The sequence below is a fragment of the Hyperoodon ampullatus genome (assembly GCF_949752795.1).
Source record: "Hyperoodon ampullatus genome assembly, chromosome: 20".
Taxonomy (NCBI): domain Eukaryota; kingdom Metazoa; phylum Chordata; class Mammalia; order Artiodactyla; family Ziphiidae; genus Hyperoodon; species Hyperoodon ampullatus.
The window spans coordinates 24,602,403-24,619,154 of NC_136933.1; the positions used below are offsets into that span (position 1 = coordinate 24,602,403).

Here is a 16,752-nt window from a genome sequence, read left to right on the forward strand (position 1 = left end):
CATTTGAAATGGCTGTGCCTATTCGGTGGCAAAAAATGGGAAGAATATCAGCAAAGGACAAGTGCAGAGGTTGTCTGGATCTCGATGACAGCCTATAGGAGAAATTTCCAGATCTCCTGGAAAAAATCAATGAAGCAACTAACCAAACTATGACCTGGAAGGAGGTGCAGAAGTAGGAAGCGAACACTCTGGATGGGAGATCCTGTAGCGCAATGGAAGTCGTCTGGAAGCTGGCGTGGTCATAAAATTATAAGACCCTTAGAAAGAATGACGGACTGCAAAGAAAGGTGACCTAACGAAAAGTGGCAGGTTAAAAAAAATAATGCAGTCACTATTTTTTAATTAACGGAGGTTCGGGATGCAGGACACAAGGCCAGTAAGGATGGGATTCAAAGATGTCCAACTACAAAACAATCAAAAGAGGAAGGACAGTTTGGGGCCGGGATGGTGAAACGAAAGCTGATGTTGAGGATGTGAAGCAACAGCCCAACTTAAGAAAGGATACCGCCCCAGGGTCGCAGAATCCTGCTCCGGTCGCTCCAATGAAGAAACGCTGCAGCTCTAAAGGCAGACGCTATCTTCCTCCTCTCCTCCCCTACCCACCTTAAACCTGGAGGCCCTAGAAATAGGTGTGTCTTTTCTTTAGAAACTAAAAGAGAAATGCATTCGCTGATGCTGTACGAAATCACAGGGCCCCCAAACCAGCATCGTTAAGCGCTAGCAATCTCCCTCGGCGGTCTCGCCCGGCCCCACTGGTCTCCCGACCCGGACTCACCCAGGCCGCACGCCCCGAGCCCGCTGCAGCTGTGGCCGGTCGCCGCCAGCCGGGGGAGAACCAGGGGAAGCAGGCGGGGTGGTAGGGGGGGGTGTCACAAAACGCCGGAGGCCGTCCCTACCGCCACCGCCCCTGAGCCAGTGCCCACAAGCGAGACTTCCCAGGGCCCATCCGCGCAGGCACAGGAAGCACTTTCTGGGCTTGACTGACAGCGCTCTAGGCCAATCGCCGTCCCGGAACTCTACGCTGCTCCACGAAACGTAAGGAAGACGCTCCGCTTCCTAGAGGAGCAGGAGCTGGGGGCGGGGAGAGAAGGAGCCAATAGGAGAAGCGAGAGGGAGGGGGCGGGGTCTCTGCCGTTACCGCCTTTCTGCTTCTCCTGCGACTCGCTGGCTCGCCTGTTGCAGAGGCTGCTGGGTCTCCGCTTGCAATCCTCCGCTGACGGCTTCGCGCTCTCCGGGGACTGGGAACCCGCGAGACTCTCGTCTGCGGTGCTAAGGGTGTGCCTCAGCACCCCAGGGCGCGGAAGAGGGACGCCCCGGCCTTGGGGCCACTGCCCTCGCTTTATTATCGTTGTCGCGAACGCCGTCCGCCCGAGAGGCGCCCCGTGACCGGCGCGATGAGTGCCAACGAGGACCAGGAGGTGAGTCCGGGTGGACGCTCTTTTCCCGCGCAGGCGGGGTGCCCCTCCCCGGCCCCGCACGTGCCCTCGCCTCTACGACGGCAGCCTGGCTGAGGTGCCCTAAGTTTGCGGGTGTCCTGCGCGCAGAGGCCCAGCGCGCCTACCTGGGTAAGAGACCACCTCTGCCCTTCCTCCCCCGCACTGCAGTTTTGAGTTTTGCAAACCCTGGGGTTCCCCCCAGGTCTCCTGATAACGAGGGCGAGTGTCCTTGGCCCGCGACCTGGTGCACTTGGCTCGCCTTAAATCCCGTGTGTTGTTCAGCGCCTGTGTTCTGAGTTAGTTCTGAGTTAGATTCTTTGGGAATCTAATCACCTTTACATTTTAAAATCTGTTGGCTGGTAGAGAAAGGTAATTGAGTTAGTTAAATTTCTGGTGCAGGGAAATAATGACACTAGTGTCTTCTGGCCATATTGCTTGGTGGAAGGAATCATTTAATATATCCATGTGATAGTTGTTCAGTGGATACGAAGTCTGGTTTGACCATCCATGTACTACCGGAATTGTATGGTTTACACTCAGATATTTTCTCGTGAAATGCCACTTTGACATTGAATCATATGATATTAGAGTTGTAAGTAAGAGTTCACTTTCATTTAGAGTATACTGCTTGAAAGTTAGTACTTTTACATGACACATGTCATGGAATCTCGGTATTGGAAGTTACCTTTAAAGAAGACCCAAAGTTCAACAAGCTGTGATGTCTGAATCCTTCTAAAATATTCTTGCCAGTTGAGTTTCTAAGCTAAGGCGTGAACAGTTCTTACTGTGTAGCATGGAGCGTATAGTGTAAGCTTTCTCGAAGTTTGGCCCATGGACCACCGCCTAGAACCGTTTGGTGGTTGTTAGAAAAACAGTTACCTGCACTCTAGCTCAGATTTACTGAATTGAAATTCCTGCGGTGAGAACCAGCCATCTCCATTTAACAGTAAAATAGCATCTTCTTCCACAAGACTGTTTTTCAGATGTTTGAAGACCATTTTCCTGCCCAGTTTTTCAGACCTCCTTCTCTCGTGCCAGCTGGTTCCTTTTAGCTCTTCTCAATTTGTTCATTCTTTTTAGTTCCTTCACTCTTCTGGAATTGTGTATCTGTGGACACATTATAAGTTTATTTATGTTCCTTTTTTAAAATTGGGGCATTGGGCTTACCTGGTGGCGCAGTGGTTGACACTCTGCCTGCCGATGCAGGGGACACGGGTTCGTGCCCCGGTCCGGGAAGATCCCGCATGCCGCGGAGCGGCTGGGCCTGTGAGCCATGGGCGCTGAGCCTGCGCGTCCGGAGCCTGTGCTCCGCAACGGGAGAGGCCACAGCAGTGAGAGGCCCGCGTACCGCACACACACAAAAAAAGTTGGGGCATTGCAGTTTTCTACAGTTAGATTTACTGTCAACAAAAACCCTTAAAATGCTTTATGCAGAGCAGTTTGTCTTTCATCTTCTCTGTATGTTTAGGTACCTAAGGACAAGTTCTTCTTACCCTGTAAAGTTTCATCTTGTTAGATTGTTTTTATTTTTATTTTTTTATTATTATTTTTTGTTTTTTGCGGTCCGCGGCCCTCTCACTGCTGTGGCCTCTCCCGTTGCGGAGCACAGGCTCCGGACGCGCAGGCTCAGCGCCCATGGCTCACAGGCCCAGCCGCTCCGCGGCATGTGGGATCCTCCCCGACTGGGGCACGAACCCGTGTCCCCAGGGGGACCCCCAACCACTGCGCCACCAGGGAAGCCCAGATTGTTTTTAAAGGGCTTTTAAAATTCTTCTTCTGCCGCCAGCATGATTCACTATCCCATCAAATTGTCATCCACAAATTTGATAAGCCTGCCTCCGATTTTTGTTCCTGTCCAAGTCATTTAATTGAAATATAGGAAAGGCTTAAGGACAGAAGGGATAGCACTACATTTTGAGTAATGTTGTTTTTCTAATCTCATCTCAGTTATTCCTTGATCCAGTTTGAATTCTTTTTTTTTTTTTTTTTTTTCTGTGAAGGTAGCAAGAGAAACCCATGGGGCCTTGCTGAAATCCAGGTGGACTGTTTTGTCTCTTTCCCTAATGTACCAGTCCAGTCACTCTCCCTAAGAAGGGTTGTAACATGTATCTTATTTTTCATATTCTTGCCAAGTCGTAGGGGCTACTCCTTAACTCTGCTGGGTCCTCGCAAACTCTTTCTTTAATGATCTGTCTTAAAATGTTGTCCATGTAGGTCAAACTCACCATCCTGTAGTTTGTAGAATTCTCAACATGCATCTTTTTGAAAACTAAAATATCTGCGGAAGTGCAGTCTTTTCTTTACCTCTTCTGAGGTCTTTGTCAGTAATCACGACAGTGATTGGGTCTTCTCATTTGTAAGCCCACAGCATTCTAAGAAGTATTTCCAGCCAAGGATTGCTAGTTACATTTTCTCTTGCAGTCCTTTTTCCCATCTTGGACAGATTTGTCAATCTCTTTCTAACTACCATTTTTTAAAAGTTCTTTTTATTGTCCATAAGTGTTTTTTCAAGTTTTGTATCCTTCTGTGATAGGGATTACAAATATAAATAGTATGTGTAAATCAGGGGGAATGACTGTGTTTCATACTTCTCGTCCGCAAGTTTAATGTTCTTTCTGCCCCAGGCTAGCCTTTAGCAGAGTGAGACAGCACAGGCTCTGGAGTTGCTTTAAACTGAATCTTATTTTCCTCCCTAGTAGGAAGGAGAAAACAGTAAGATCTTCATAGGATTGATGTGAGAATTAAGTGAGATAATCCACTGCAAAATGCTTAGCGGTGGCTGGTGCATAGTGTTAAAGAAAGGATTAGGATTGTGATGTGTTAGTATACGCGCCTGGGTCATAAACGTCGACCGCCATGTACATGTACGTCAGCCAGGTTTTACGCTGTTGAGTGGACTTGAACCAGAAACAAAAGATCCTCTATTTCTAATCCGTTTATGTGACTAAACAACGCTCATGTGATTCATTTCTTTCAGATGGAACTGGAGGCATTGCGTTCTATTTATGAAGGAGACGAAAGTTTCCGGGAATTAAGTCCGGTTTCATTTCAATATAGGGTAAGACCTGGCATGAATAGAAGCACTTACTACTTTGTTGGAAAAGACGAAAGTTGCTTTTTAAAATGCTGGGGGTTTTTTGTCTTGTTTTGTTTTAATTTAGTGGTTTACATTTATTATGTCTTTGGATTTGCTGAAGCATTTAAATGAAAACTCATCACCATGACATGAGTTATTTTCAACTTTTGAAAACTTAATTCAGAAACTTTTAAAAACTAAGATAAACGTTTTTATTGTGAGAGAATTTTAAAAGGTTAGAAACAGAAGAAACATTAGAAATTATGTGGTTTTACCTTCTAATTTTAAAGGTACCTTCTCAGTCCTAACTTCCCAAGCTCCCACAGCTCATATTGATTAATGTTAGAGACCTGAGGACATGTGTGTGTCCTGTCGGGTGGACACTCTGATGTGACCTGTAGGATGGATTTATGGGCAATGAAGTGTGACATTTGGACACAGTGAGCTGAGTCACAGGGCCTGGGGTTTGGTTCTGGCTGAGTCCTGGTCACACCCTGGGTTCCTGCACAGACAAGGTTAGCAGCCTTCTCAGTGACTCTCCCCTTTCTGTTCTTAACTGCAGTTTCCCTGGTGATGCTTCACCACTAGGCCTCCCGCTACTACTAGCTGGCTGTCTGAAATACGGAATGAGTTATCCCACTCCTTTGTTTAAAAAGGTTTCTCCATTCCTGTAGAATGAGGGCTAAACTCCTCAGCTTGACACCCAGTGCCTTGTGTTCGCTTTGGACTGTGTCTCCAGACTTTGCTAGCACTGGCGTCTGTTAGACGTGATACCGTGTTAAATGTTTCCCTGCACTGTCATTACTTCTCTGCCTTGGGACACGTTGTTTGCTCCTGCCCTCGCCTCTCATCCATCATGCATCCTACTCCTCCGTTAACGCTTACCCCAAGCCTCCCCTGTGACGTACGTGGGCCATGTCTCCTCTCTGTCCCCTGACTTCAAAGTAGAATCGACTAGTCCCCATTTCCTCATGCTATGTTCTGCCCCTTTGGAACTGTTCCTAGTGCTGCAGTTTAGTGAGTTGTCTGAAGGTCTGTCTCCCTTGAAGACAGTAGTGGTCTTGTCTCTTGGGTAACACACAGTGTGAGGCGTGTGGCAGTTTGTTTCTACTTACACTTTGAGTAAGGATTTAGTGACTGCATAAAGCAAGTAACTTTTATTACTTTTTTTTTCCCACTGTACAGCGAAGTGGAGTTCCCTGGGCTATACTGCAGCTTCTTATTAGTTATCTATTTTATACATGTTAATGTGTATATGTCAATCCCAATCTCCCAATTCATCCCACCCACCACTTATATTACTTTTTAATTATCTCTACTTAAAACACAAGCATAAACCGATGATGTCCATTATGCAGGTAATCAACTTATGTAAGTATAGCAACAGATCCCGAAGTTTATTTGACCTAATTTCTAAGCCTCACCTTATATTGATGTGGGGTATGATTGAGGGTAAGGAGATGTGAATAAAAACATTAGTGGTCAGAAAATAAAAGTGAGTCAAGTAACAATTTGGGGTGAACATTTTTTAAGTCTTTTGACTGATGTTTGATATTAAGTATTTAAAAACCCACAAAGCAGCACATATACTAAAAATACTAGAGAAGAGATTAGCATTGCCCTGTGCAAGAATGAGATGCGGATTCATGAATCATTCCATAGTTTTATTCGAAAATCATCATTCTGCAACAACCAATGTGATGGTTGTTTCAGGCAAGGATCCTTAATGGATACTGAAACCTTTGAGTGAAAAGTTGTTGAGAAACAAGCTATGCACATGGTTTTGTAGTATCACCCACAGATTGCTTCATAATTACAAAATGAAAAAGGTACCTTTCCATTGAAGAGGTCTGGAAAATATCGCCCTAACCAAGTGATCAAACTTGGTATCACCACTAATGATTCTGGAAGATCTTATGTGCCTCATTATTTGGTGCTGGGGGAGTACACCACATCGCCTACCCAGTATCTTTATCAAAGCCATTTACCAAAGCCGTTTAGTCTGAATCTGAACAGAGGAAACAGTCAGTCCTGATCTGGGGACTTACACAAGAAAACTGGCCTAGGTTCTTTTTGTCATGAAAGACATTTAGGAGGTGGGGTGGGTACTGGGGACTGTTCTAAATTAAAACAGAATAAAGAGATCTGACCACCAGATGTAATCCACGATCCTCAACAGATTATGGATTTGGGGGTTGAGGGAGTGCTTTGTTAAAGGACACTTTAGATATGATTGGTGACTTTTAATATAAGTTATGAATTAGATAATATTTTTGTATCAATGTTGAATTTCTTGGGTGTGATAATGGTTTTGTGGTTATAAAGGAGAAGGTCCTTATTCTTAGGATATTTTAGTTTAAGGACATTTCATGATGTCTGCAGTTTACTTTCAAATGGTTCAACAAATGCCAAAGGAAAAAAATCACATACATTGGGGAAAGGGAGTTGGTCCTGTAGTGGAAGAAAGAGAAGGCAGGTGGAATAATAGGTATGTGGTGACTAAGATACGTGTCAGTGAATGTTCATTGTTCTATTCTAGTTTTTCTGTAAACGTTTTCAAAATAAAAATCTGGGGAGAGCAAAAGAAATAGAAAAGACATCTTAAATTCAGGTCAAATAGGTGATCAAAAGATACAAACTTCCAACTATAAAGTAAATAAGTCGTGGGGATGTAATGTACAACATGGCGACTGCAGTTGATAATACCCTATTGTGTACTTTGAAAGTTGCTAAGAGAGTAGATCTTAAAAATTCTCATCACAAGAAAAAGAAAATTGTAACCATGTGTGGTGATGGATGTTTACTAGATTCATTGTGGTGATCACTTTGCAATATATACAAATATTGAATCATGTTGTATACCTGAAAGTAATATAATGTATGTCAATTATACCTCAATTAAAAAAAACTTTTTTTAAATAAATTTATTTATTTATTTTTGGCTGCATTGGGTCTTTGTTGCTGCATGCCGACTTTCTCTAGTTGCGGCAAGCGGGGGCTACTCTTCGTTGCAGTGCACGGGCTTCTCATTGCAGTGGCTTCTCTTGTTGCGGAGCATGGGCTCTAGGCGTGTGGGCTCCAGTAGTTGTGGCTCGCAGGCTTTAGAGCGCAGGCTCAGTAGTTGTGGCACATGGTCTTAGCTGCTCCTCGGAATGTGGGATCTTCCCGGACCAGGGCTCGAACCCGTGTCCCCTGCATTGGCAGGTGGATTCTTAACCACTGCACCACCGGGGAAGTCCCTAAAATTTTTAAAAAGTTTTTCAGGAGTTGCTGTCCAGCCTAAGGCACTCCTTTTCCTTATCTCTCTACCCTTTCCTTTTTTCTATAAATTTTACATTTCATTTTCTACTTTCTTGGGATTGTGCTAATGCATGTCAATTTACCTGTTCTTCAAGCCTCTTATGATTAAGCAATTGGAAAACTTAAGACAAAAATGAGGTGTTTCAAGTTTGTGGATTTTCATTTTTGTCCATTGTCTTCTTGTTCCCATAGTTGATGTCTTATCTTTGTCCTCAGAAAGCTTTGATGAAACAAAAAAATACATGTATCAGACATAATCTTGGGGCTGGAAAAGATTGGAAGGCTGATGAGAGAGACAGGCCATGGACATCAGCTAAAGCTGTTTAAAACAGCCTAGGAGTGAGTTAAAAGACAGACTAATAAAAGACTGAGCCCTCACCCTCTGCTGGGTCTTAGCCCATAACCCCGGAACTTTTCAAAATATGACATGACTGATCTGAACACGAGCGTTGGAAAGAAGTCTGCATTTTAAAGATCATCATTTAATATTCTGCCTTGGTAGCACTTTTTACAAGCCTAAGATTTCCCTTTTCTTCAGATAGGTGAGAACGGTGATCCCAAAGCCTTCCTAATAGAGATTTCCTGGACAGAAACCTATCCCCAGACACCTCCCATCATATCTATGAACGCCTTTTTTAACAACACCATGTGAGTAGTGTTTCGTTTTCATGAGGTTTTTTTTTGTTGGGGGGCGGGGGCAGGGTAACTGTCTCTCTTACTTTGCTCTTAGCAATGTATATCTTGTGCATTGCAGATCGTCAGCTGTAAAGCAGAGCATATTAGCCAAGTTACAGGAAGCAGTGGAAGTCAATCTCGGGACGGCCATGACCTACACATTGTTTGAATATGCCAAGGACAATAAAGAACAGTTCATGGAGAATCACCATCCTGTTCATTCCGCTGTGAGCAGGGGATTCAGTTTCACCATATTTTGTTTGTTTGGGTTTTACTCTGCTAGTAATTCATTTTTACTAGTTATTATTTTTTAAAAATTGGAGGGAGACTTTGTGTTAGATTTAAAATGATAGTTACATCTGAGTTAAATAAGAACAATGAATTTTAGATTTCTTAGTGTCTACTTATCTTTAAAAATGAAATTATATTCTCTAGATTTTATCCTTTACATAAGCCTAGAATACTTCGTGGGTGTGCCAAAACTGAGCTGTATAGAACCAAATATTTTTTCAAGTTTATTTAACATCTTCATGAAGCTCAGATAGAAGGTTTCTTACATAGTGCTGAAATACATATGAAATTACGTACTTTCTCCATGAGGCTTATTTAGTCGTAAGTAGTCCTGCCGCAGTTCAATTGGAAAGTGTTGCAGCTTAAGGAGACTTCATTAAATAGGAAAAAATTATTTTATTTCTAGAATTGTTTTAGGAAATAATCATCTTTTATGACCTTAAGCAGGTATGTGTTAGACCCCTTTGCACCAAGTCATGCACTCCAAGACTTTCAGTGGTCAGTATCAGTTGAGTTTTGTCTTGTAAACCAAAGGCCACTAGCAGTTCTGGCTTCCATGTTCCCCATGAACACAAGTGGACACTGAGAGGCAGCTGGAGAAGCAGTGGAGGGCGATAGCTCCTGGACCGGGGGCCAGACCGCACGGCCCTGAGCATGCACTCCTTTGCTGTGTGACTGGGCAGTTTCTTAATCTCTCTGTGCTCAGTTTTTTCATTTGTAAAATGGGGATTATAATAGTATCTACCTCGTGAGATTGTACTAAGGATCAAATGAGTGATAGCTGTACAACATTTACGGCAATGCTTGGCACGTAGTAAGCATTTTAAGTTTTGTCTATCCGACTACATGACCCCAGATATTTAAAAAATTTCCTTCATTTCCTCTGGGAACCAGGAGGTTCTAAGGCATATGTGATTTTTCTAAAGACATATTTAACTTTCAAATAATAGCGCATTAACTGAATTGTACAATTACCTTGGCACTTCAGAACTTCAGCATAATCCTGGTATCAGATCTTGTTTCTCAGGGACCTGGTTATAACAGTATAACTAATATTATGACCTTCAATGTGAACTTTTAGGAGAGTGAAACCAATAATGTGCTAAGGTTCCTGATCTAATAAATGAATATAATAATAAAGGATTCTTTTACTTCACAAACCTAAAAATTGTCAACTCATTTCAGGATATAGCCATATTTAGGGTAATTTGGTAAGTTTTAAGGCTTGAGTCTAAGAATTTGTTCTTTTTTTCTAGACGTCCATAAGCAATATCATCTCGGTTGAAACTCCTAACACAGCCCCATCAAGTAAGAAAAAAGACAAAAAAGAACAACTTTCAAAAGCCCAGAAACGAAAGCTGGCAGATAAAACAGGTTTGTGTTATTTTTTTTTTTCTTTTATAACACACATAACTGGGTTGCTTTTTGGTATGATATGGATGCTTACTAAGTCTATTTAGATTTAGAAGATTAGTTCTCTGTACGCTTCATTCTTGGAACATTTGGATCAGAGACTGTTTTAGGTCACAGACGTATATTGAAAATATTTGCTACTACTTTACCACAAGAGATAAACACTTGAGAAGGAGGTAAAGTGGCAAAGTGACTATACATGAGTCTGAAGATCGTAGACCATTAGAATAGTGTACAGATGTGTGTCCTACTGGTACCCTCTCTGACGTGTTTGGAATTTTCCTGTTTGTGTACCTTTATGACAGATAAGTGTATTTTTGAAATTTTTTTGAAATATAGCTTTTATTTGAAATGAAGTCTGGTATACCATCAGATCTTAACACAATAAATAATTTAATGTTTTCATCTGTAGTTGACTTACTTATACAACAAGATTTAAGAATATATATTTGGTCCTTTTTCTTTATTTAACCTAAAACTTTGCAAATTGACATCAATCTGTAAACTTTTTTCCCAGTTAAGGAAAATGAGGACATTATCATCATGTATGCGTATAGATATTTCTATCCATATACACAAGTGTGTACGTATACTTAACGTCTGTATGTGTGTGTTATGGCTGTATGGTTACAAGCTGCCCTTTATTAAAAGAAGTGACCCTTTTGCTTTGGTGAAGAGGTTTAAAATAATACCCTTTCTTTTATAAAGTTATGGTAGTTTTTGGTTGTTTATGTTTTGTTTAATGTCATTTGTGGCAAAATAAAAAGAAAGCAACCGTGTTGGCCCTCAAAATACATTTTTTGAGATCGTATTGGTTTATGAAATAGAAAATCTGGGACTCCATTATACCTACTGTCGAAGCAGCATTAAAGTATAAACAACTGAAGCAGTAAATTGTTAGCCATTATAATCTGTTCTTTAGAATTTTGGTTCATCTCTTTTCAGAATGTTTTAGCATATATGTCAGTTAGTTTGTCACTGTTGCTTTCATACATAATGACCTACAGTTGTTGCCTTTCATTACTATCTCCCTACCTCCCTCTCCTTGGTGATGCCCACCTAAAAGTCCTTATCTTCCTATAAGTATGGTGCAGGAGCTTGTGACTTGAAACTTGCATTCTAAATAAAACTTTAATGGGACAGTTGTGGCATTGTGGGTAAGTTTTGGTTACCAAAATTGGGGATCTGTCCCCGTGCCCCCTTATAACCAGTAACCAGTGAGATAAGATTCTTATTGGCATGAAGGAGAAAAGAGCCATTAGCATCTAAAATTGAGCTCCAGTGATACAGCTTTTCTCCTATAAGAATCACAGGGTTAGTTTCTGTTTCTCTTACTATACAATTAGTGTCCTTGATTTGAATGCAGATTTTGAAGGTTTCATAAAGTGAGACATATATAGATACATTAAGCAAAGAGGAAATCAAGACATTTTAAGTTGAAAATTTTTAGACTACATTTATTAAACTATTTTTCAAATTTGAATATTCTATTAAAAGAGTGAAATTACTTCATAAACTATAAATTCTTATAAAAGGGTTGAACTTGCTTTTAAGCGCTCCCAACAGATTAAAGCCCTGATTAAAGAATGTCAGATTAAATAATGGATATTTTATCAGAGCACAGCAGTTAATAAATAAGTTGGCCCGGCCTCCTCTTAGGTTTGCAGGCAGACGTGTTGAGAAGGCCTCTTGTCTTGAGCCTGCTTCCTGGTATGAGCACTAACTCACAAAAGAGCAAACTGACACAACTTCTCACTTTAGTAAGCAAGGACCTTTTATTATTTAAATTTCTAATACATTTGTTGTGTAGAGTAGTATATAAAATCTTATTTAAATTTAAATATTACTGATTGGTTTTAGATATAAAGTTACTGTTTTCATCCTTTAGATCACAAAGGAGAACTTCCTCGAGGTTGGAACTGGGTTGATGTGGTGAAGGTATGTAATGTTTATATTTCAGTCTTCAAAAAATTGTTACAGTTATTGCCATCAAGTAATGAAATTTATATCTTCCATTTTCTCCCCGTCAACCTTTGGATTTTACTGGGATGTCTGTTTCCTTTTTCACGTTCAGCATGTAAGTATTTTTGAAATATCTTTCACATTTTTCTCTTCCCTACACCCTCAGTTTTAGGTTTTCTTTTTTAATAATGGAAAATCTGTAGAAATGAGTTATAACTACAGTAAAGTGTGCCTGTTTACGTAAGTACATCTTAAGAATAGACATACTAAAATATGACTCTAAATTATAGATAATATGGAATTTGAAACAAGTCATGAAAAGGAGTGCTTTGATTTCTTAGTAGAAGTTAAGTATTTTTTTACGGCAGACCCTAAATGTAATTTCCCACCATTGTCAAGAAAGATTTTCTGTTTTTGTTGTTCAGAATTGTTTACTTTCCACTTGGAACATTTTGTCCCCTTCTCTCTGTTTTTTTTTTTTTTTTGCTTTACTCGTCAACTGATCCTTAATACAGTAAGTTAATGCCCTGTCTAGGACTTCATGAAATGAGTTTTCATGCCAATTAGTGTCACTACTGCTGTGTGGAGTAATTAATATGATCCAGGATTAGGATTAATGAGGACCGACAAGTATGGGTAATTTAAAAGCAGTGTATTCTGAAAGTTTATTTTGAAGCCAGCTGTTTGGGCCATAGGATGCCTTTTCTATAGAACCTATTTGAAGTAATTTTTGTGCTTCTAAAATCTAGTACAAAAATATTACCTGAGAGTAGGGAGCCATGAGCCACAACTGGAATAAAGAAACACAGTACATGCAGACCTTGTTTTATTTCAGTTCACTTTATCTTGCTTCATAGATACTGTTTTGTACAAATTGAAGGTTTGTGGCAATCCTGCATTGTCAGATGATGGTTTGCATTTTTTAGCAATACAGTATTTTTTTATTAAGGTATGTGCATCTTTTTTTAGACATCATGCTATTGCACACTTAGTAAACTACAGTATAGTGTAAACATTTATATGCACTGGGAAACCAAAAAATTCGTGTGTCTCGCTTTATTATGATGTTTGCTTTATTGCGGTCATCTGGAACCCAACCCGCAAAATTTTGAGGTCGGCCTTTACTACTTCTTGCCTTCCTGGGAAGAGGCTGACCCTATACAAGCGATCTGTGTGGGTGAAGCTTCACTGGCGTTCCCTCATTGACTTGGGCCCCCGCCACTGATCCTTCATGGATACTTACCATTGTCCCAGGTGCACCTGTATTTATCTCCCCAGCTAAGTCTGCTCTCCCCTTAAAATGCTGCCTGCTCCAGAAGGAGCTGTCTCCCAAATCAGAGTAAGGATCCATCTTTTTGGTGTGGCCCATCCCAGCCAAGCATGAAAAGGGGAATAATCTGTGTCATCTCAAGTGATCATGCTCCTCTTTCCCGAGAGCCAGAAGTGTTGTTTTCAGTTTTTTTGTTTTTGTTTTTCATGTGGACCATTTTCTAAAGTCTTACTGAATTTGTTACAATATTGCTTTTGTTTTTTATGTTTTGGTTTTTTGGCCGTGAGGCATGTGGGATTTTAGCTCCCCAACCAGGGATCAAGCCCACACCCCCTGCATTGTGAGGCGAAGTCTTAACCACTGCACTGCCAGGGAAGCCCCCAGTTTGTTTTTAAGAGAGACCTTCTTAATGTAAATTAGAATTTTAAGCCAAAAAGGAAAGTAAAATTCAAATAACCCAGTAATCTTGGGAGATGGGAGAGAGATCTTTAAGAAGGAGTTTACCACCTAGACACAGTTTGGACTCAGAATCCATTACTCTAAGCTAGTGGTTTCCACATGTGGTCTTTGGAGGCCCTCTCAGAGGGACTGTCAGGTTCAAACTATTTGCATCAAAATAGTAAGGTGTTTCTGCCTTTTTTACACTTCCTCTCGCACATGTACAGTGGCATTTACGAGAGGCTGCATGAAGTGTGATGATGCCATCACTACGTTCTCCTATTAGAGCACTAATGAAATGTGTACTTTTATATTCTTCCGTTTTCCAGAATTTTCTAAGATAGTAAGTAGGTTTAGGATCTAAGTACGTTCATTTCTGTGTTCACTCCGTTTGTTCCTAGTACTTGGACTGTGTTTTTGTTGGACATTTTCCATTATATCTGCCTTACTATAGAAGCAGATTTGTGAGAACCCACCTATCTTCTGTTGAGCTCGATAATAAAGAGATTTGCAAAAATGTAAAACAACAGTACTCTTCACTTTAAGTTTTGGTTTTTTGTTTTAGAAAATGCAGTTTTTCATTTTTAAAATGTGACTGGGTTGTCATTATTGTTATTTTTATTTATTTATTTTTAAATTTATTTTATTTATTTACTTTTTTTTTTTTTTGGCTGCGTTGGGTCTTCGTTGCTGCGCGTGGGCTTTCTCTAGTTGTGGCGAGTGGGAGCTACTCTTTGTTGTGGTGCACGGGCTTCTCATTGCGGTGGATTCTCTTGTTGCAGAGCATGGGCTCTAGGCATGCAGGTTTCAGTAGTTGTGGCGCATGGGCTTAGTTGCTCTGCGGCATGTGGGATCTTCCAGGACCAGGGCTGGAACCCACGTCCCCTGCATTGGCAGGTGGATTCTTAACCACTGCACCACCAGGGAAGCCCCTGTTATTTTTACATGAATTAAATTTCTCATTTTTCAAATGCAGGTAGGTATAATGTACATTTTTTTTTTTTTTTTTTTTGTGGTACGCGGGCCTCTCACTGTTGTGGCCTCTCCCGTTGCGGAGTACAGGCTCCGGACGCGCAGGCTCAGCGGCCATGGCTCACGGGCCCAGCCGCTCCGCGGCATGTGGGATCCTCCCGGACCGGGGCACAAACCCGTGTCCCCTGCATCGGCAGGCGGACTCTCAACCACTGCGCCACCAGGGAAGCCCTAATGTACATTTTAAAAAACAAAAAACCTCTTTAGGATCCTCAATTTTTAAGACTGGGAAGAGGTCCTGGAGCCAAAATGTTTGAGAAGCGCAGTTTAAGACTTGTATCACATTTTCAAAACTGTAAGGATTATGTAGTTAAGATGATAAATCTTAAGTGTTTTATACATTTTTTAAATTTTAGAATTTATTGTTTGTAAAAAAACAAAAATAGAAGAATATCGTTCATTTTATAAATGGTACCTTTTGTATACTCTTGGTTCCAATTTCTTGGAAAGCTTCAAGGGATTTTTTTACCCCTCTTGTTCTGTTGAGGTTATGTTTTCAAAGAATCCTGTTTAAAGTAGCTGAGGCTAAAGTTGAAAAGTATTTCCATATGGTGGGAACTGTAGATGGTGCAAGTTACTTGAACCTTGTTGCCTGTTGTTCTGTTAACTGTAAATGTTGACTTGATATGATGTGGAACTAGTGAACTCAAATAATCTGATAGCTTAAATTTGTTGAATATTTCTTTCATCTTTTTTTATAGTTAAGCAAAACTGGCTCTAAAGATGATGAATAGCCCTTGGAATTTGAGACGAGGGAGGAACAGCATCCTTTAAAAAGTAAACTGGGTTCGAAATCTTTCATTACTCTTTTCTGGTATTGAGGTGGCTTTTTATAAAACAATTTTTTTGTATGTTTCTTATGTAAAAAAATGTTTTAAGCTGAAAGCTCATGAAGAGATCTGGTTGTATTCAATTACTTTCACAAACTTGCCTTAATAAAAGGTGAAAACGTTCCTGTTTAGTATACTTTATGAAGCCAGTTGGCCTTTGTAAATGGACAAATATGGGGAATTATAAATCATCAGTGTTAATTTATGTGATCTTACTCTGGTGGATGTGATTTTTTTTAAGGAGTATGAAGCGCTTTTCACATTGTCATCCCAATGGAGCAGAAGGCCGAGTGAACAGTGAGTTCACAGCGTGATCCATATTTAATAGGCGTCTCGTCTTTACGTCTTCATCCCTTCTTTCTCTTAATTACTGAAGCGTAAATTGCTTCAGAGAAATTTAAATACTAGTATTTGAACTTTATACATAATATTCTTTGTAGTTCCTTTTTATTTTTCAAGGGTGAACTGCTTTTTAATAAATGAATATCTGTTTATACTTTCCTCGTGGTTTGGATTATGATGTTTGATCATGAGAGATTTCAATGGTATGTGGAATAGGAGAAAGAAAAAAAAAAACCAAATCTGCCAAATACATTAGAAAGCATTTGACTAGAAGTGCTGGTTCCTATTTAAAACCGTTCTCTTTGCTGCATATACCAAAATGGGAGTAAAAGATGCCTTAATATTTAATTTTTATATTGTTAGAGACAGTGGTTTTCATAAATTCCTATTTATCTGTTGTTGTGTATTTTTAGTTGTTGGATAACTGAGTTCTTCTGAGTGGTTTCACATAAAACCACATTTCAAGCATTGTTTCTTTTCAAGTATCCAAATGTATGTCTGAGCCCACTCATCTTTGTAAAAATAGACATAGAAGTCTTTCAAATGCTGTTTTAGTAGGAAGTTACTGATGTGTATGTGAGATTTACAGTGATTCTGTATATACTCCCCAGCTTCAAAAGCACTTAGAACTGCTGCTGTGGTTTCTGGAAGAGTCCGTTGTTGGTTCCTCAATGACACCTGTGCAGC

At 40.5% G+C, this 16,752-nt stretch overlaps 1 protein-coding gene across 1 annotated transcript; it reads left to right on the forward strand.

The window, feature by feature from the left end:
* Positions 1-1,394: 1,394 nt before the first annotated feature.
* Positions 1,395-15,791, forward strand: RWDD4 (RWD domain containing 4; the record flags this gene model as incomplete). Its single annotated transcript, XM_079726775.1, has 7 exons — positions 1,395-1,418; positions 4,414-4,494; positions 8,351-8,460; positions 8,567-8,714; positions 10,035-10,152; positions 12,080-12,129; positions 15,595-15,791. The coding sequence occupies 7 exons, from the start codon at positions 1,395-1,397 to the stop codon at positions 15,625-15,627; spliced, it is 564 nt and encodes a 187-aa protein (XP_079582901.1). The 3' UTR covers positions 15,628-15,791.
* Positions 15,792-16,752: the final 961 nt, after the last annotated feature.